Source organism: Sphaerodactylus townsendi, linkage group LG01 (assembly GCF_021028975.2).
Source record: "Sphaerodactylus townsendi isolate TG3544 linkage group LG01, MPM_Stown_v2.3, whole genome shotgun sequence".
NCBI classification, from domain to species: domain Eukaryota; kingdom Metazoa; phylum Chordata; class Lepidosauria; order Squamata; family Sphaerodactylidae; genus Sphaerodactylus; species Sphaerodactylus townsendi.
In genome coordinates, this window is record NC_059425.1 from 192,383,479 (window position 1) to 192,404,525 (window position 21,047).

The 21,047-nt window shown below is 47.7% G+C and overlaps 1 protein-coding gene across 1 annotated transcript; it reads right to left on the reverse strand.

The window, feature by feature from the left end:
* Window positions 1-1,331: 1,331 nt before the first annotated feature.
* Window positions 1,332-13,462, reverse strand: LOC125436128 (tumor necrosis factor ligand superfamily member 13B-like). The gene is made up of 6 exons (XM_048502777.1): window positions 12,870-13,462; window positions 11,916-12,006; window positions 5,911-5,967; window positions 4,772-4,884; window positions 4,539-4,689; window positions 1,332-2,137 (listed from the first exon to the last, which is right to left on the reverse strand). The coding sequence occupies exons 1-6, from the start codon at window positions 13,182-13,184 to the stop codon at window positions 2,025-2,027; spliced, it is 840 nt and encodes a 279-aa protein (XP_048358734.1). The 5' UTR covers window positions 13,185-13,462; the 3' UTR covers window positions 1,332-2,024.
* Between the last annotated feature and the right edge of the window lie 7,585 nt (window positions 13,463-21,047).

Consider the following 21,047-nt stretch of genomic DNA (forward strand, 5'->3'; position numbering starts at 1 on the left):
CGTGTGTTGGAGTGCACAGGCTAATCTAGTTCCCCAGATAAGCCTCTACAGCTCAAGTGGCAGAGCGGGAATCAAACCTGGTTCTCCATATTAGAGTGCACCTGCTCTTAATCAGGGGTGGAGCAAGGGGGAACTGCACCCGGAGCATGCATGCACCCTGCCACATTGCTGCCCGCCCCCACCCTGGAATGTCCCTTGAACGCCCCCACCATGCCCCTGCACAGGCGCCTGCCCAGGGCATTGTGCCTTCCTGGCCCTGTGGGTGCTACACCACTGCTCTTAACCACTACTACTCCAGAAGGGACATTCTGTAAGTGAGGTGTTACCACTGAAAAGACCCATCCTAGCTCACTTATGCAGATGAGGTAAAGAGCTTGTAAGAAGGAAAAGGGACACATCCCAACATGATCAAGTATGCTCCATTTAACTGTACTACTATGCTATTCAGAGTACTTGACCCCGAGGTGAGCGGGACAGCACAGGACTTTGAGCCCCCCGGTGCCAAGCAATCATAGACAAGAAACAGCACTCTGAGCAGCACAGTACAGTTCCACAGAAGATACTTAACACTGTTGTAATCTGTTCCTGTTTTAAACGGTTATTCTCAATCAGGGGGACCCTCAGCATTTTAGGGGTGTTGTTCTACGTTAGTGTCAGGGCACGGCCATTGGCCGGAGGGGTTCAGAGGCCTGGAAGGCTCTACTGGATCCCGAATCCCTGAGTTGTGCCACAGAATTAAAACCTCCACGCTCGCCCAAGAGGGGAGGAATTCCTCCATCTTGCTTTGTCCTGTCTTTGGACACCACCCTCCATATTGCACACAATCAGTAAATGCCCCTCAAATCCAGCAGCCCTTGAGAGGAATGGAAGACCAGTGGGCAGAAAAACCTTTGGAAATCCCAGAATCTGAGAAAGTGGCCGCTCCATGTGAAGTTCCCTTGCACTAAACCAGATCCCTCAGCCGCCAGGGCGGGCGCTGTCTAGTCAGATGAACAGTGGCTGTCCGAGGGGTCTGCCCCGTCACCCACTCCTGCCTTGTCCTATTAACTGGGGGGTGGCAGGGATTGAACTTGGATCTTCTGCATGCCAACCAGATGCTCAACCACTGATCATCTTCTTGTTCTTTCCAAATCTCTGATTTCCTGGGATAAGCTTCGTGGCTGATTCAGTTTTAATTTAGACCTAAGTAGAAAGAGGAACTTATTTAAATTGAGAATTTGTTCACAGGAGAGGTCAAGCAGTCTGTTTGAAAACACACACAGGCACACAAATTAATTGGTATTGAAGTAAAATAGAGACATTCTCAGCTCAGGGCATGAAAGAATCATTTGTCTTCTTCCAAAATTTAATATTTACCTGCAAGTGCATTAGCAAAGATTACCGACATTTTAAATGTAACAGTCTTCAGCTCCTGATTTTCTATTAAAATAAAATATAAAATACTTGAGATCCTACCTATAGCTATTTGTGCATCCCACAGGAACAAAGTCACTCATGAACAAATACGCCTATTCTAAGCATATGCTAATTGCACCTCCAAACAATTACTTTTACCCCACGTGGACACTTCTGAAGAACTGATACCCCTTTACCAAGAACAGCTACTATTTATATCTTCCCCAGACAAGTTTCATTTCTGGTACTCTACATGAGGATGGTGTATTATTAGTACATGTGTTGGGTTTCCTGTTTTGAATAAGTTAACTAAGCAGAAAGAGGTGGTGAGAAGCACAGCCAGGTCACAGCCACTCTATTGTGACCCCACAGAGTTTCCAAGGCGAGAGATGAACAGAGGTGGTTTGCCATTTCCTGCCCCTGCAAAGCAACCCTGGACTCGCTGGGTCATCTGCCGTCCAAGTGTTCACCACGGCTAACCCTGCTGAGCCTCCAAGAGCAGACGAGATCTAGCCCGGGCCAACCAAGCTGAAAAGTATCAACCCGCTGAAAAAACAGCAGCCCTGAAGCCGTATCTTTTGGGTCGTTCTGAGCACCAGAAGAAGCTGGGAAGTCATCGTGGGAGAGCATCACAGAAGTCTGACAGCCCCAAAAAAGGTGGCATCTCCATCCAAGGCTATTTTGGCTCCGCTCCGGGGAATGGTCAGTTGAAGCTCATCTCCTTCTTCTAACCTCGCAATGCCTGCCAAGAGATCCAAATATCTTGTATAATGGCAAGTCTCACGTATAGAAATCCAGTCAAACAGAAGTAACTTACAAGGCATAACAGTTATCCCTTGATCTGGTTCTGCCATTTGCACGGCCAGTACAACATTCAGAGAAAAACAAAACCAATTTAATGCAAATCTTCGTATTTCAGACTGAGAACCAGCCCAGCGCAGTGGTGAAGAGGTGCACACTCTACTCTAGAGAACCAGGTTCAATTCCCACACTCCTCCCCATAAAGCCTGCCGGGTGACTGTGGGCCAGCCACAGGTCTCTCTCAGTCCATGCAGAGGCAGGTAGTGGCAAACCACCTCTGAAGGAGAAGGAGGAGGAGATTTGGTTTTCATACCCCATGTTTCTCTGTCTTTAAGGAGTCTCAAAGTAGCTGACAAGCTCCTTTCCCTTCTCCTCCCCACAACAGACACCTTGTGAGGCAGGTGGGGCTGAGAAAGAACTATGGCTAGCCCAAGGTCATTCAGCAGGCTTCGTGTGGAGGGGTGGGGAACGAACCTGGTCCACCGCTCACACGGCAGAGTGGGAAATCAGACACATTTCCCCTGATGACACTCTGCTGCTCTGAATGCCTCTGGCCTTGAAAGCCCTGAGGGGTCACCACAAGTCAGCTGCAACAGGACAGCACTTTCCACCACATATCCATGGGGGGCGGCCTCTAGGTGGGGCTTGAGGGATACCAGCAGTGTTCAGGAGGACACAGTCAGGGACACAGGCCCATCATCAAAGGCAAGAACCAGGCTGGGTTCAGACACTCATCTGGGTGCAAGGAAAAAGCTTCTGCTCCCCTCCTCTCCAGTTCCAAAGACCTGATGTTTACTGATGTACTTTGGCCTCACTGGGACACAACCACAAGCACCTGAAGAATGACTATTCCATTGCAACACACTTCCAAGGTGTGGATGGTTTGGATACCTCCAGAGATTTCATCAGAGGATTTCCATTAGCGGAAGCCTGAGTTTTCTGCCCCCCTCGGCCAAGGGGCAGCCCAAAATGCCCGCTGAAAGGCTAACCTGGGAGAGTATGGGGAATCCCATTCCAAACAGCTGGAAGGGGGATTGGAAGGGGAATAGGGTTACCAACTCAGGGTTGAGAAGTTCCTTGAGATTTGAGGATGGAGTCTAGGGAAGGGTGGAACCTCCGTGGGGTATAATCCCATACAGTCCACCCAGTGTGGTGTAGTGGTTAAGAGCAGGTGGATTCTAATCTGGAGAACCGGGTTTGATTCCCCATTCCTCCACCTGAGTGACAGAGGCTTATCTGGTGAACCAGATGTGTTTCCACACTCCTACATTACTTCTGGGTGACCTTGGGCTAGTCACAGTTCTCTCAGGACTCTCTCAGCTGTACCTACCTCACAAGGTGTCTGTTGTGGGGAGAGGAAGGGAAAGAAGCTTGTAAGCCACCTTGAGTCTCTTTACTGGAGAGAAAGATAAATCCAAACTAATACTACTATAAGCTTCTGAATATAAGACAGGTCTTATATTAATTTTGCTCCCAAAGATGCTTGCGTCTTATTTTCAGGATGTCTTATTTTTTTCTGTGTTCCTTGTCCGTACATGCTTCCAAACAAAAACTTGGCTAATGTCACTTTTGGGGATTTTATATTTGACTTCAGCAAAACCTCTACTGCTATTTTATTTTCCGGGATGTTTATATTCGGGAAACAGGGTGTACTCACTACTCCTCCTCCTCCTCCTCCTCCTCCTCCTCCTCCTCCTCTAAAGCAGCTATTTTCTGCAGCAGAAGTAAAATCTGTTGTCTGAATATTTCTTGTCATTCCAGGAAGTATCCAGGCGCCACCTGGAGGCTGGCAACCCTAGGGGGAAATCCGAACAAAAATCAGGATCCCCTGCACACGGAAAACCTTTATGCCCTATCCAACTCATGGTGCTCATTGTGTTTCCAACTCTGTGTAGCCAATAGGCCTCCACGAGCAATTACCACAGGTCAAGACAAGTCAAGACAAAGAATGTCAGGACTGTTTGGATGAAATAGACTGAAATGGGTGTGCACGTGTGGGCGCCGACTTATGGTGACCCAGCAGGGCTTTCAAGCCAAGGGACGAACACAGGTTGCCTTCCTTTGCTGCAATAGGAGCCCTTGCACTCCTTGGTGGTCACCTATCCAAGTCCTAGCCTGGGCTGACCCTGCTGATCTTCTGAGATCTGACAAGATCAGGCTAACCGGGACCATCAGGATCAGGGCTGACATTCAGTGATCAATATATAAAAGTGTGATTTAAAACAGGCCGATCTACACACATAAGCGTATCAAAGAGTGTGATTTCCGAGCGTCCCCTTCGACCCACACACATCCCTTCCACACCATCCTGTCAGTGGGGATCTGACAAATGCTATATTTACCAGCAGTGTAGCAAGAGTTGTTTGGGTTGGTCGGAGGCATGTTTTGGATGCAACGAAATAATGTCACCAAGCTGAGGTCACTGCCGACCACGTGGGCTTTCTTCCTCTGGATCAAGTGGCCCATCACAAACAGCTCATCCCTGTATAAAACCTAAAGTTGAAAGAGGGACTCTTCACAATCCTATGGAGACTTTAGGCAACTTTAAGAAAATCTGTTCGGATTGTTGTTTTACCTGCCCGTATACAAAGAAGTAGCCAGTCTCTCTGACCAGGATTTTATTCCCTTGTTCTTGCAGGGCTGTTCCTCTTTTGAAACTAAGCAGCCATGGCACTGTACTTGAACCATCTAAATAAGAACAAATGACTTATGAAATGTGATGAATGCACACACCCTTTCAACCAGCTTTGCAAAAGAAAAATACAGCCTGTACACTTTCTGGAGACCAATAATTTGTGCATGAAAGACAAGATCTAAAGAGCTACAAGTAGAATGTGCCGACTTCCTGTGGCTCCACACACCCTCTTCCCATCACAGCTGTTTCCAAAAATTCATTCTGGAATCTGGCAAGCTTCCAGATTGACTTCTTCCAGTGCAACTCTGGAAAACAAATTTAAAGCCCCCATGCCCAAAGTGTTTGAGCCACAAGCTTCTAGAACCAGGCAGCATACGATGATACAAAAAAAACCAGGTCAGCTCACAGCCCAAAACCCTGGGCATCCCTAAGACAGCACTCCCGGGACATTTGTCTGCAACACATCCAGATTAGGATAGTCAACACACACACGCCTTTATCGGCATATAAAACGGGACAAAGTTTTAAAATAAAACAAGGTTAAGAAATACAGTTAAAATTGCTAAAATTACTAATTTCCAGTATAAAATTTCACAAAGTGTCGATATAAAATTTCACAAATTTCACAAAATAAAACTTCTTTTTCACAAAAGACACATCAGAGCTGTTCAGGAAGTTAGATTATCTTATAACTCATGCCACTGAGAACATTGCAGAAATAAATTCATGTATTTCATGCGTATCTTATTGTATTTGGAGACTTTCAGAGCAAAGAATGAGATTATGTTTCCAACCGTGGTCATATCCATGAACAAACTCTTTTAGAGCGGTTCCATATTCTTAAATCTTCCCTCCATGGAGCTGATGGCAGCAGCATTACATCTTGCAGTAGCCAGGGGCTCTCCTCTGGGTGGGATGTCAACAGGCGAATATGCCATGATTCCTGCCTTCGCATGGGATTAATAATGTGAGAACAGAATTGGGATGGTCCAAAATGGCACTCACAGGCTGGGATGCCCTTTGGCTTGCCGGAGGGGTCAGTGGCTGGACTTGGGCAAGAGAAGACAGAGCTGTGTTACCTTGTTGCTGAACATTGCTGCTGCTGTCAGCCATCAATTGCAGGCACGGCTGTAGGACTGAAGAGAGAGATTGTAAATTAGAGGGGAAACATTATAAGGAAGAGGTAGAAACATTTGACTCGGTTCCTGAAGAAGGCTCTACCGCACATGCAAGGGAGGGGAGGGAGGGGACCCGGCATGGACTAGCCCCACCTAGGGGGGGGGGGGGGGGGGGGAGGGAGGGTGGCATGCAAGGGGGACCGGCATCTGGACATGAGCCCATCCCACCTATGAGGAGAGGAAGGAGGGAGGGTGGCATGGGGAGGAGGGAGAGTGAGGTAGCATGTAGAAGGGAGGGGAGGAGGGAGGAGGACCCGGCATCTGGACATAGCCCACCCACACTAACAGAGGGAGAGGTGGCATGCAGGAGGGAGGAGGGTAACAGTTGAGGTAACAGTTTGACTCAGCAGGAGGGCATCGAGGGTTGCCAGTTTTGCACTGGGAAGTATCTGAAAATTTGCAGTTGGAGCCTAGGGAGGGGAAGGAGGCAAAGAGGGTTGCGATGCCCTTGAGCTGCCATTTTCCCCAGGAAAGCTGGGGTTCAACTGTCACAGCTGTCGCAAACTAAGTCCATCTCCCTCCACAAAACCCAACAGAATATCAGAAATTACCGCATGGCAGATAAGAAGGAAGCTAGCCATTCTCCACATTTCTCATCCCAGCTTTCCCAAAGGGGAATCCCTTCCCAAGTCACCTGGGAGAGGTTTGGGAGGCAGGGCAGCAGGTGTTTCTCCTTGTAAATCAAGTGAGGACTGGAGTATAGACCTCTCTTCCTTTCCATAAGGCAAGGAGGATGGCTACTGATAAATAACATCACTTCACCAGGGCCACAAAGCTGAGTGAGGGTAAAGTGTGAGTAACAAAATTTCTTTCAAAGACTCTTGTCGTGTCCCACCAACAGCTGGAGTCTAGTCACAAAAGAAATGTGAAAAGCAGCAGTTTAACAAATCTTATCGATATCTGACAAAGGGAACTTTGATTATGCATCTGGGTACAGCTTATACCCTGAAGATCCTGTTTGTAAGGTATTCCTGGACTCTAGGAATACCTTACAAATACCTTGGGAGAAGCAGTGGCGTAGTGGCTAAGAGCAGTGGCTAAGAGCAGGTGCACTCTGATCTGGAGAAACCGGTTTGATTCCCAGCTGTGCCACCTGCGCTGTGGACGCTTATCTCGGAAATTCAGATTAGCCTGGGCACTCCCTCACACGCCAGCTGGGTGATCTTGGGCTAGTCACAGCTTCTCGGAGCTCTCTCAGCCCCACCCACCTCACAGGGTGTTTGTTGTGAGGGGGGGGAAAGGGCAAGGAGACTGTCAGCCCCTTTGAGTCTCCTGCAGGAGAGAAAGGGGGGATATCAATCCAAAGTCGTCGTCTTCTTCTAATCTAAGAAATCCCAAGAGGCTGAGGCTGAACTCCTCAGGACACTCACCGAGGGGTCAGCTGAGCCACACAGTCCATTTACACCCCCTGGAAACCAATCAGAGCCTAGCAGCCCCACACCCAATGCTGGTGAAACGTCATCCTCGCTCTGGCTGGCACAGCAACAATGGCAGCATAGGGCAGAATCACAGCGAGGCATAAGCTGGCACCTCTCTGGCACCTCTTACTCCAGACAAAGGATCAGCCCCACCTCCTCCCCAGACCACGCAAGCAGTTATGGCAGAACAGAGACCTCTGCGACTGAACCAGCCTCTCAGGCAGCAGGTGGCCAGAACCACTCTGCTCTGGCGTCAACGGGGCCAAAAGCACAGAGGAGCTGATAATGGTACCAGGAATGCCGTAGGAAGGACATTTGGTAGTCAAAGCCAAGCTAGAAACGACATGCCACCAGCCCTCAGAACTCATACAAAAAGCCCACTGAAAGAGGGGGGCAGTGATCTGCCCCTCTCTCACCACCAAACACAAAACAGGAGGTTTGGGTTCACTCAGCTCTTAGAGAAATGGACCGATCATTTCAACAATCTATGTGCCTTTGTTCTTCCTTATCCTTGTGCTAGTCTCGCAAACGTGTTCATCGTTGTTCCTGCTTGGGGGGGAACCTCCATTTTAGTCTTGTTCAGACTAAAAGCGTCAGCTCCAAATAATCCAGCTGAAATCTGCCAGAAGACCATTCTCCTACTCAGATTCATTTTCATAGCATTCATGACTGTTCTTTGCAATTCTTTCCTGTAAGTCAATTAATCCGGCTTGAACCCACTCATCTGTGGAGTTCTTTCTTGGCTGACCTAGTCCCCTGAATTTGCCCCATGGTGGGTTCAAGGCATTTCACATCCCCCCAAGCATGTTGTGCTTATCCCATGCCTTAGTTGAACCAGGGTAGAGACTCTGGCTCTCAGATGTTCAGGAACTACAATTCCCATGCTGACAGCCTCTGCCATGGGCATGGTGGTTCCTGAACATGCTGACTGGGGTAGAATAATTCCTACCCTGGTCCAGATAAACTAACAACAGCACACAAGTGGGAGGGGGCCTTCCCTGCATGAACACACACGAATGCATGCAACTGCCTCGACTGAATTGCATGCGGCTGTTCAGACCCTTGGGCCAGACAGATTAGTCTTGTCTACTCCAGGAATGTCACATCATCTAGGAGGGCCTGATCCTTTTAAACTGGAGATGCCAGGGATTGAACCTGGGGCCGTCTGCATGCCAAGCAGATGCGCTGCCACTGAGCCACTCGGCCTCTCCTCACTTGAATCTTTTGCTGCCCCAGGCAGTGGTTGAGCTGTGGAATCAGTCCTGAATTGCTCTCTTAAAATGCAGCTACTGGAAGCAATAGTGCAGAGGTGTCCAAATCATGACCCTCAGATGTTATGGACTACAGTTCCCCATAATCCCCTGCCAGCATCATGCTGGCAGGGGGGATTCTGGGAACTGTAGTCCATGGGATCTTTGAGGGCCATGATTTGACACACCTTTGTCTATCGTGGGTTTGGGCAGAAGAAGGACACATCAGGAAATAGGGACTTAGGCCAGACAAGACAGATACAGGACTTGTTTCCTAGGTTAGTACAGATTGTTTTTCTGATCAACATCAACTTCTTGTTTCATCCCTGATGCATCATTCAGGTGCATTGCCAACATTGTATTTTTATTTATTTATTTATAAATATTTATACCAGCATCTCTCGGCACCTTACAGATTTAAAAAAACACCATTAAACCGTCATAAGTGAAATATAATATAAATACCAAAACAACAATAAAAATAGCATTAAAATAACCCCAACCATCGCACACCAGACCAGCAGGCATACAGAAGGTTTCCAGGAAGGCTAAAGAAGAAAGTCACCCTCCATGTCCCTGCCCTCCCTCCCACCCACACCTTGGCAGGGGAGGGGACCATGAGGAGTGCCTCCTCCTGTGACCCCAGTGCTGTCGACCTGAACATACAGGTGCAGACACTTTCAGGTAGGCAGGGCCCACACCACTTTGGGCTTTGTACATTAATATCAACTCCTTGCATTGGGCCCAGAAGCACACTGGGAGTCAGCGTAGTCCCTTGTCTGGCCAGATGTACTGGCTAACAGCCTCACTGCTGAATACTGCACCAGCTCCAACATCCAGACTGTCTTCAAGCACAGGCCCATGTAGAGCACATTACAGTTGTCCAAACAAGACGCTTCCAGAGCATGTAATGCTATGGCCAAAGCTGGCAAACCAGATGGAGATGCTGGGAAAGGCCCTTGTGGCCACCCCTGTCACCTGGATCCAGGAGCACTCTCAGATCTTGCACCAGGTTCTTCTGGGGCCTCATCCAGAACCAGGTGTCCTGTGATCTCATGGACCTGGGAGCCCAAAACACAGAGAACCTCTCAGCTTCAGTTTGTGGGTCCTCATTCAGCCCATAAGCTTTCATGCAACGGCCCAGCACATGGAGTGCCTCCAGGGACGTAGGTATAGAACACATGGGAGGCGTGGTTTGGAGGGCCACCCCCCTCCCACCCCTAGGGCATGGCCACGCCTCCCCAAGCCCCACCCCTGGCTAAGCTTTATAAAGCAGCTCTCCTCGAGGTCGGGGATGGCAGACTCTACTGCCCTGCCCTGCCCTACCCTGCCCCTCCCCTCTGGGCAGAGGCATAGAGAGGAAAAGAAATGGAGCCTGGTGCAAAAATCTGGAGTCTTCGCCCCCCTCCCCAGGCAGCTGCCTGTGATGCTGGAATCCACCCCCCAAACAGCATCACTTTCAATGGTGTTTAAATCTAGAGCCCAAATTCTCCTTTTTAAATCCACCTTAAAGGAGAATCTGGGGGGTCCCCTGGATAAACAACATTGAGAAGTGATGCTGTTTTAGTGAATTACTCCCCACCCTGAAACAAAAGCCTCACTTTCACGTGGTGTAGTGGTTAAGAGCAGGTGCATTCTAATCTGGAGGAACCCGGGTCTTGATTCCCTGCTCTGCCACTTGGGCTTGTGGAGGCTTATCTGGAAATTCAGATTAAGCCTGTGCACTCCCACACATGCCCAGCTGGGTGACCTTGGGCTGGCTAGTCACAGCTTTTTGAGACTCTCGGCCCTACCCACCCTCACAGAGGGTGTTTGTTTGTGGGAGGAAGGGCAGGGAAGTTGTAAGCCCCTTTGGGTCTCCTACAGGAGAGAGGGGGGGGATTATAAATCAAACTCTTCTTCTTCTTCTAAACTGGGGACCTCAGATTCTCCCTTTAAAAGCCATGCGAGAAGGGGTGGATTTAAAAGGAGAATCTGGGGAAATTTGGGAATTGCCACTGTCAGGGTGCAATTGTTAAACTAGAAGCACCAAACTTTCAGGTATCTTTAGGAGTCTCTCCTAATGATACCACCCGGAACTGGTGAAGTTTGGTTCAGGGTCCAAAGTTATGGTCCCTCAAAAAATGTAGCCCCCATCTATTAGCTCCCATTGGAAACAATGGGGGGATGGGGAACACCCAACTTTGGGGAGTCCAGCAGCTGGACTCCCTGGACCAAGCTCCGCAAAGATTTGGTGATCAATAAAGAGACTCCTCCCTGATTATACCTTCCCAGGTGCTTGGCGAATTAGTCTCAGTGAACCCCTCAAAGAGTGTGTAGCCCCATCTTCTATTAGTCTCCCATTGGAAACAATGGGGGATGAGGCACCCAACTTTGGGAGTCCTGGCTTTGGACCTCCCCTGAACCAAACCCTCACCAAACCTGGGTGGTATCATCAGCAGAGTCCCCAAGTAATCCCACAAAGCTTCTGGTGCTGCTAGCCCAAACAATGTGCCCCTGCAGACCAAAAACAGAAAAAAAGCACTAAAATGTTTTTAAAACCCACGAACGGAGGGGCGGAGCTTCGGACATGAATGGGGGGGTTCAAACCCGAGAACTCCCCTCCTTACCTACGTCCATGAGTGCCTCTCCTGACTCTGATGAAATGGAAAGATAGAGCTGGGTGTCATCTGCATATTGATGACACTTGACTCCAAATACCATGATGACCTCATTCAGTGTCTTCATGTAGATGTCTGAATAGTGTAGATGACAGAACTGAGCCCTGGGGAGCCCCACAAGGGAGCTCCCATGACTGTGAGCATGAATTCCCCAATGCTGTCTTCTGGAACTGATCCTGAAGGTAGGAGGAAAACCACTATAACACAGTGCTTTCCAACTCCAGTCCAGCAAAATACCATGGATTATGGTATCAAAAGCCACTGAGAGATCAAGCAGAATCAACAGGGTAGTGTTCCCCCTGATCCCCTCCCAATAAAAGTCATCTCTCAGGGCAACCAAGGGCATTTCTGTGCCATAACTCTCAACCTTGATTCTAGCCAGTATTTGGATGGGAGATGCCAAGAAATACCAGGGGTATGATATGAAGGTAGGTAAGGGCAAACCACCTTTCAACATTACTCAAAAACCCTGTGGGGGTCACCATAACTCAAATGAGATTTGATGGCAAAGTGATAAAAATAATAACAATAATCCTCTTTGCATCCTTCTCTGTACTGATTCAAATCTCTTCACTCACCTGCTTCGCTGGCACGTGGCAGAGATCTTTTCCTTCTGTTTCTGCTCCACATTATCTCTTGACTACTTTTATGCAATCCAGACAAGATTCCCTGGCCAACAACACAGGCAGACAATTACAAGCGGTTCATGTAATCCCAGATAAAAGAAACCAGTTCCTGGAAGCCTCAGAACTCAAGGGGCAAAGGGGGAAGCTCTTGCTAAGCTCCAGTCTGAAAGAGAACTTGCACAAGACGATGTGCCGTTAGTGTAGAGCACCAGAACAACTGGCAAAGGGGTATGAAATAAGTGTTGAGTCAGTGTTGGAAATGTGAGCATCAAGAAGGGATGTTTTGTTCATGATGAGCTTGTGGGAAAGCGAAGCAATTCTGGAGGTCAATACATGCAATAACTCAGCAGATTTCAAATGAAACCCGGGATTTATCTGTTGGGACTTCTGGAAACAAAATATGGAACTTTGTGTTTACATGAGACAGTAGCAACAAAGAATACTTTATGCATCGAAATGGCAACTTCAACTATAACCTACAATTGAAAGAATGGTGGGTGAAGGTTATCAGAGCTTCCACAGAGATGGCTGAATTCACTTTGTTACTCAAAGTAAAGAAATTTACTTAAATTTTAGAACAATTGGAAATAACCCTTGATAGATTATTTTGGACAAAACAATAGAAAAAATAAATTGATGATTAGTGGTCCTAGCAGATTAGGGACATTTAAAATATAGATCCAGTTGAGAAAGGTGGAACTTTTCTTATTAATAACTTTACAGATCCAATTTTACTGATGTCATGAAACAGCTAATGGTAATATTTTCTTTTAATAACATTTTCGGTGCTGACTTAAACTGGGAGTCCTTGTGGAAAATGCACTTTTGTGTGGTTTTCTTTGTTTTAAAAAAAGAAAACTTGTTTTAAAAGAACAGGTAAAATTTTTAATCAGAAAAACAACTCACCTGGCGAGAAGTTGATTCAGCCACCTCCAAGCGGGGCAGGGGGTCTCCGGGCTCCTGGATCTTGTCCAGAGGCTCCAGCGACATGGGAAATGAGGTCCTTGTCTGAACCCTGCAATTCAGTTTGCTGCTCAGAAGGGCAAGTTCTGCTTTTAATGCAATAACATGGTAAAGAGAGACAGCTGTCAAACAGGATGACACAACTATCACAAACCCTAGCAAGGTCAGTAGGAGCATCCCCTGGTGATCCAAACCATTCCCAGGAGGAGGAGAGCAGGAGGCAGAGCCTTTTCCTCGATTGAAACTCATCGATTTCATGCCTCCTCCTTTAACAAAACTGGGTGGGAAAGTTCTGCTGTTTCTCCTTATGGGGAGGGATATCTTTTGCCTTTTGCATCCAAGACAGAGTAGCCAAAAATTGCTCACTAGACACAACTTCCTGTCATGTGGCTCTCATGATTGGCCACGCACATTGTTTTTGCTCTGTGCCTTGACAAGAATTGCCGTCTTTGTGGTTCCGCCAACTGCCTTCCTCATTTCAATTTCAGTTCATTTTATGCCATTCTGACCTTGCTGTTGCTCAAAGATCCTCTCATAGTCAGAGATGCCAACCTGGACGGGACACTTTGAACAGTTTTTGCATTCTGATTTACCTCGAAGACAATAGATTGGATGGGAGGCCCAAAGCAATACTGTCAATTTCTTCTACATACCAAACATACCGTGACTTTGATATTTTCATTTTCCTAGATAAGTCCATAAATGGAGCCCTGCTGAATCAGACCAGCAGCCGATCCAGTCCAGCGTTCCTGCCTTACACAGTGGGCAACAAGGTATTCTAGACATAGAGGTCAAGGCAGATGATGTTGCCTCTAGCATTGGTATTTAGAAGTTTCCTCTCCGACTGTACCATTAGTGATGGCTAGTAGTATCAGGATCTATCCTCCATGCATCTGTCTAATTCCCTTTTGAAGCGTGTGTCCATCCTTACATCCTCTAACAGTGAATTCCACATTCAAATACCTGTGGAGAAAAATAAAGAAGTATTTCCTTTGAGATCTACTAGCCATCCATTTAATTGAATATGAGATGTAATTATTTTGGGAGATAAAAGGTTAGGTAAATTCAATTGAGCAAGTTGAATGGGATTTGTTGGTGACAATTATGATAAAAACCTTGTTAAAAGTTTACCACATAGGGTGGATGATTGGAAATACAATAATCAAATATGACCATCAACAGAAGCTAATTGACAGTACTTCATATTATGTAACATAATGATTTTCTTTAGATCTTTGATTCATTCTTAACTCCATCTTAAAAGAATTAACAAAACAGGTTGGGGAGGGAGGCCTTCATTTATCAATGTATAATATTACATCTCTTCCCTCAAAAGAAACTGGTCATTAAAATTACTACCCATTTGATCATTACAGACTGCATTATTGGAAGATCTTATCTCAGTTCTTATCACCAATACTGCAAGAATCTAAAAGAAGACAAAGCGTATCTATCTTGGATGACAAAATTTATTCCCAGCATGAAGATATATCATGAGTCAGAGACTCACTTCTTTGGTGCTATTGAAGAAAATCATATTGTGGCTTTTATAAGATTATCACTTTTTTAAAATAATGTTTTATACAACATTGACAGAAGATACCACATGTACCAGCCACCCTACATAGATAAAAAAGCAGATATGAAATACAAAGGGTGAACCTCCATCCCCCATAAAATAACCATTAATAATCCATACAATGACATTTAATTTAAAAGATCAGAATAAAGAATTGTATGGTTCCCATCCCATATGCATATTTCTAACTGACCAAAGTCCATTTGCTTCTATACCAACACCAATATGTTGTTATTGTTCCTATATTTTTTTAAAAATTAGTTCCACTAATACCTTATCTGTATATATAGCTAATGTATAACAAACAACAAAAAATATATAATCTTTTACTAGCAGAGGGTTGAACCGGAGACATATGGGGTGTGGTCCCAAAGTGCAGCGGGGTCCCCGAATGCGTAAAGACAGCAAGGTCAACACCCTTGAGGCGATTGAGATTAGAGCTGGAAGCCAATGCATGCGGTACTTAACACAGTTTGAATATGATCACGGAGCCCCACTGGACCAGTTTCAGTTTCTGGATCAAACACAAGGAAGGCCCACATGCAGAAGCGAGTTACAATAGTCTAGCCTGGAGTGACTGTTGCATGGATCACAGTGGCTGGGTCTGTGTTGGAGGAGCCAACCGTCAGGCCTGACGAAGATGAAAGAAGCATGCACCCTAGGTTATGGGCCACCTGGGTCTCCATTGAGGCAGTCCAGGTGGACCCCCAGGCTGTGAGGAGGAGGTCAGTGCCAATGGGACCAGCTCCACTACGGTGATTGGAAATTTAATACCTCTCCCTCACGACCATGCCAAAGGATCTCGTCTTCAATGGATTGAGTTTTAACCTGCTGCTGCTGTAACCAACCAGCGACCGCCTCAAACAATGCTGTAGAGCCGCGGGAAATGACAGCTCCCCTCCCCTCCATCAACAGAATGAGCTGAAGTGTGTGTCATCAGCATACTGATGACAGATCAGCCCAAAGCTCCGTACCAACTGAGCAAGGGGTAGCATGTAGATATTAAATAACAGTGGGGACAGCAGTGCCCCCTGAAATACCATAATGAAGCAGGCACCTCCAGCGAGGGAGGCATGCCGCAATGAAGCGAGAGCACCTCCCCACACCACACTTGCTGGCTTTGCCCCAGGAGAGGAAACAAGACAATCCACTGAAGGACACTGCCCCGGATCCCAGAAGCTGACCAGGTGGAGCCCAAAAAAAGAATTGTGGAAACCACATCAAATGCTGCTTGGTAAAGATCTAATAATACCAGCAGGGGCCAATCCGCCTCGGTCAAGTTGCATATGTAGCGGATCTGTGACAGCGGCGAGAACCGTCTCCGTCCCATGCCCAACTACGGAAGCCAGACTGGAAGGGATCGAAAGCCGATGTGTCATCCAGAAAACCTTGAAGCTTCTCAACACACCACTCTCTCAATTACCTTCCCCAGAAATGAAAGATTCGAGACAGGGCAGTAAGTGGCCAGATCTCAGGGATCTAATGATGGTCTTTTCAAGACTGGGCAGACCACTGCCTCCTCCAACCCACCCAGAAAGACTCCTTGCTCCAAGAGATTGATAATCTTCAACCTTGGAATTGGGTTGTAGCTCCATGACTTGGAGTTTAATAATAAACCAGGAAGGGACACAGATCCAGAAGGACAGGTAGTAGGTCTAACAGCAGCCAAAGGCCCTGTCAACATGACTTCAGAGAGCAGGGAAAACTAAGGTCAAAACAAGGACCAGAAATTAGCAAGGGAGCCTCCAGTTCACTAATTGTAGTCAAAGTGGCGTGAAGGGTCCTGGCGGAAGCGATGCGACTTTATCTGCAAAAAAAAGCTCATAAATACCTCACGGGTAGTATGTAATTGAGAATTTGTAGAGCCACCTCTGATAAAGAGGTCAAGGAAGAATCAGTACTCTACGGAACAATTGTACCCGGGTGAGAGCTAGCAGATCTGCGAGAGGAGGAGAAAACCCTCTTCGCCTCCCTGCGTCGCCATCTCATAAGCGTCCCTATAGGAGGATGCTCGCCCAGCTTCGTCATGAGATTTCCTCCACATTAGCTCTTGGCGTCCCAGGCACCTGTTTCATATGGCGCAGCTTCCTCCGTATACCATGGAGCCTACATTGAATGGGGGCGCAGAGGGACATTGGGAGAGCAACAACCTCAATGACATCGGAGGGTCGGGAGTTCCAATCCTCCACCCTGTTCATCCAGGCATTGCTGGCGGGTTCAGGATACCTTAGAGCATTCAGGAAGCCAAGAATTGAATCCACGCAGAGTCTCGATGGGAGGGCATAAATCAGTGGTGTGGCATGTGCATCCAGACCTTCCAGGCATGATGGGTGGGACCATGGCAGTCTATCAACAGAGGATACGACCAGATTAACCCCCGACCCAAAGACCAAATCCAACATGTGACCCGGCCTCATGGGTGGGAGACAGATCTTATTAAGGAGAGGCCAAAGCGTCACCATGGATAACACACCAAGGTTAGCAGCTACCGTACATTACCTTGGTGTCGGCGTGGACATTAGAAATCACGCAAGATGATAAGCCTGGGGAACCTCAACGCCCAGTAGGCCACCACCTCCAGGAGCCACAGGAGGCCCGTCCCCTAGTGCGCTGGGCGTGCCAGTACACCAGAAGGACTGCCAACCTCTCCGTGGCCAACCACTCCAGGCCGACACACTCCATGCCCGGTGATCTCTGGGTGGGAGACAGCCCTAAAGGAAATGGAATTACGGATGAACATTGCCACACCACCACCCCGGCCCTGTGTTCGTGACTGGTGGAGACACGCAAAACCTGGTGGCGTGGTCTCGCCCAAGGTGACGGTCTCCCCCTCACGCACCCAGGTCTCAGTGACACAAGCCAGATCCATTTGCAGATCTCCAAGAAAATCCCGGAGTACTGTGGTCCTGGCATTAATCAACACCAGGGATGAAGCAGGGTGTCCCTGAACCCAACCATCCTCATTCCTAGGGATAGGTCGGAGGTCAGAAAGTGAATGAGCATGTCCATATCTCATCCACTGTCTATCATATGGCTGCCGCCCACCGCTATATTTACCCTGACCCATCAACACTGGGATCCCCAGCCCCAAACAAGGTGCCCCCATTCCTCCCCTGCCCCCCTCTATCTCCTAACCTAGCCCTACTAAAATCCTCCACAATAAGTGGGCTCAAACCTACTAACCTAACTAAAACTACACTACTATAAGCAGGCTGAGCAAACTAACTACCCTTACTCCTTACAGTATATTAGACAACCAACTACCCACTACTCTAATAAGTAACCTACTATAACTCTAACCACTAACTATAACAGCTAATGAATTTCAATAGCAGCTATCTATTAAGTTATAGGTAAAACAATCAATTAATCAGGTGGGAAGAAAAAACACAGGGTCCAAGGATTGTCACTATGTAACTGCCCAGTGCTCTCACCAGTGGGCCGTAGATGGTATATGTATAGTGTGGGAGCTATCAGTGCATAAAAGGTGGTATATATGATGATATCCAGGCACTCCAATGACAGTGTCAATGTCCGTGCAAAACCAGGAGAGGGCACTAGTTTACATTCACAGCGCAATAAGGGAGCTGCTGCCACTAGTTCCCAAACCTCCAGCAGGATCGTGGGCGATGACGGGTGGGCGAGTGCAACCGTCGGGGGGCTCCTGCCACTGGCTACCCCCAACAGATCCAACATACAGTGCCCCACAGTCAGAATGTGCCTCTTCAGACGCAGCCTGTCTGGCTCTCTCACCGCCGTCCCAGGCCGCAAGACTCCCAACCCGTCCACCGCAGCCTCAGCCAGGCCCCAGCTCGTGCCCAAGAATAAGGGGGGGGTCTCTGCCACCAACCCCAGCATCAGCTCTGCTGAAATACTTCGGGTTGCTCCGTCCCCTTTCTGGGCCACGTAACTCTTGGCTCTTGATCGCAGGGCTCCCAGCTCATCCACCACAGCCTCAGCCAGGCCCCAGCTCATGCTTGGGAATGGAGGGAGGGGTCTCGGCCACCGACCCCAGCCCCGTCTCTGCCGGGATATTCCGGGCTGCTCCGTCCCCTCTCTGGGCTGCTCCGTCTCTTCTCGCCAGCACTCCGTCCCCTCTCGTTAACACTCACCGGCACCTCAACTCGCCAAATTTGCTTGAAGGGAGCCGATACTATGGGGACACCCAGGGCTACAGCCGGCGGGCGAAGGAGGCAAACAGCGAGGAAGCCGGAGGAGGAAATCGGAGACTTTCTCATACACCTACGTTTAAGTTTAGCGTCTAATTGTTGTTTCTCCTGTGCTCCTGGTATTTCTCCGTTCTTGTTATTGCTGTGCCCTCTCCCAGAATATCACACGTAAGAAGTGGGTAAAAACAATCTCTTTGGGATGATGAAACTGGGAGGTTTTAAAACAATGAAACGGAGTTCCACGTGAAATGAGAAACTCCGTCGTGGGCACCTATCTTGGGTCCTGTTCCCTAATGTTAAAGGTTGCCCCACATGTTGCAATGGCCAAGAGGGGCACAAGGGGAAGGTGTCTGGCCTCCTCCAGCCCCTGCCAGCACCCTCCCACCACCCTGGAAGGAGTGATCTCTATGAATTTCATTACCGATCTCCCTTCCAGCAGGGGAAAATCGGTGATCTAGGATGGTCATGGACTTGTTTTTCCAAAGCAAAGCGCCACTTCGTCCCTTGTACATTGCTGCCGAAGTAATGGCGAAACAAGTTAGCAGCTCATCTGTTTGTGACCCACGTCTACCAGCTACACGCTGCCCCTGATAAGATCGTATCGGATCGTGGCAGTTTATTTCGCAGTTCTGGTGGCACTTTCTGAAGGTGCGGGCACCGAACAAGCTCTTTCCTCGGCGTTTCATGCAGCAACCGGTGGTCAGTGCGAATGTACGAACATGACACTTGAACAATATTTATGGTGCTACATTAATTTCCATCAGGACAATTGGGTTGACCTTCTGCCTTTCGCTGAGTTTGCCTACAACAACGCGGTGCATAGCAGTACGGGAAAAAAACCCTTTGAGGTTGTTTCGGGACAGTTGGCTAAGCCGTTTCCTTTCCTGGGGGAGGTCCAGCAGGGGCCCATGGAACTGCAGGAATGGGTGAAGATCATCCGGCAAGCGTGGGGCCCAATGCAGTTAGCCCTGGAGAAGGCTAAGCAGGGTTACAAGTGGCAGGCCGATAAAAAATGGCAGCCGTTCACTCTTGCGGTAGGGGATTGGATGTATATGTCCACCAAGAACTTGCGGGGCCTGCAGTGGTCTAGGAAACTGGGAAAAAATATATTGACCTTTTCAGGTGCTCAGAGTGATTAATGATGTGACAGCCGAGTTACAGTTGCCTAAAAACTTGAAGTCTGTACATCCTGTTTTTCATTGCAGCCTCCTCAAGAAGGCGCCTCCCCCCGCATGACTGGCACCCTCGCCCCTCACCTGTTGTGGTGAGGGGCGAGTCTCAACACGAAGTGAAAAAGGTGTTAGATTCCCGGGTGCATAGGTAAGATGACTACAGTATTTGATAACTTGGACCCATTTCCCGGCTGGGGACAATGAATGGGTTGATTCTATTATAATAATAAGCCTTTATTTGGCATAGCAATTATCATAACACAATAAAAAAACCTGAGATAAAAGGCACACAAATACAAAGGTTTAAGATAGAATATAAATTATTGATTGTGCATCACCTCCAGTAAAAATCGTGCTACCAATTCACAAGTTTCATTGTCAGAATTGTCCAGAAGGAAAGGGAGTCTACCTGATTCTCCCATTTCACTAGGTATCCTAGAAAGAATATTGGAATATTTTAATCTGATATTATCAAATTTAGGGCAGCAAAGCAGTTGGTGTGCCGACGTTTCAATTTGTTGTTCACCACAAGAGCATACCCTTTCGCTCATTTCCAAGTTGTTAAATCTACCACGCAAAAAAGCGGAGGGGAAAACATTGAAGCGAGCAAGTGTGAGGGCTCTTCTCTGCATAGGATAAGTCAAAAAATACAAATAGGGAGCCATCCTGTTTTGATATAAAGGTATTGAAAGATGTAAAGGTGAATAAGTTTTCATAGCAGCCCTAATTAAATTAATCCTCATAAGAGGGTTGATTCTGTACATGTATCGAGCCTTGCTTGAGTGGAAGGCGTTTCACCGAGGCTTCACGCCGATCGTCGGCCGAGAAATGGGGGAGGTCTTAAGGGGGGCGGAATGTCAGGACCATGCCTGTCAGTATCTTGATGTCTTGCTGTGTGTGATTTGCAATTGTTTTCCCGTTTCCCTCTTCCCTTCCTAGCAATCTCCTGTTAGCAATCTCCTTGGCACCAGCCCATCTTCAAAGAGGTGTGAAAGATTCCCAGGTCCTTTGTAGCTTTATAGTAGAAACTGTAATGGACATTTGGTGTGGGGCGAAACGGGGGGGATTAAAAGATATAAGTCCTGGATCTGAGCTCTCTAGCTCAGATCCTGCTATACATTGTTACTCTTCGCATCACCTGGAATAAACTGCTTTTGGACTTTCCTGCAGTCTCTGTTATTTCCACGTTCGAGAGTCTGAC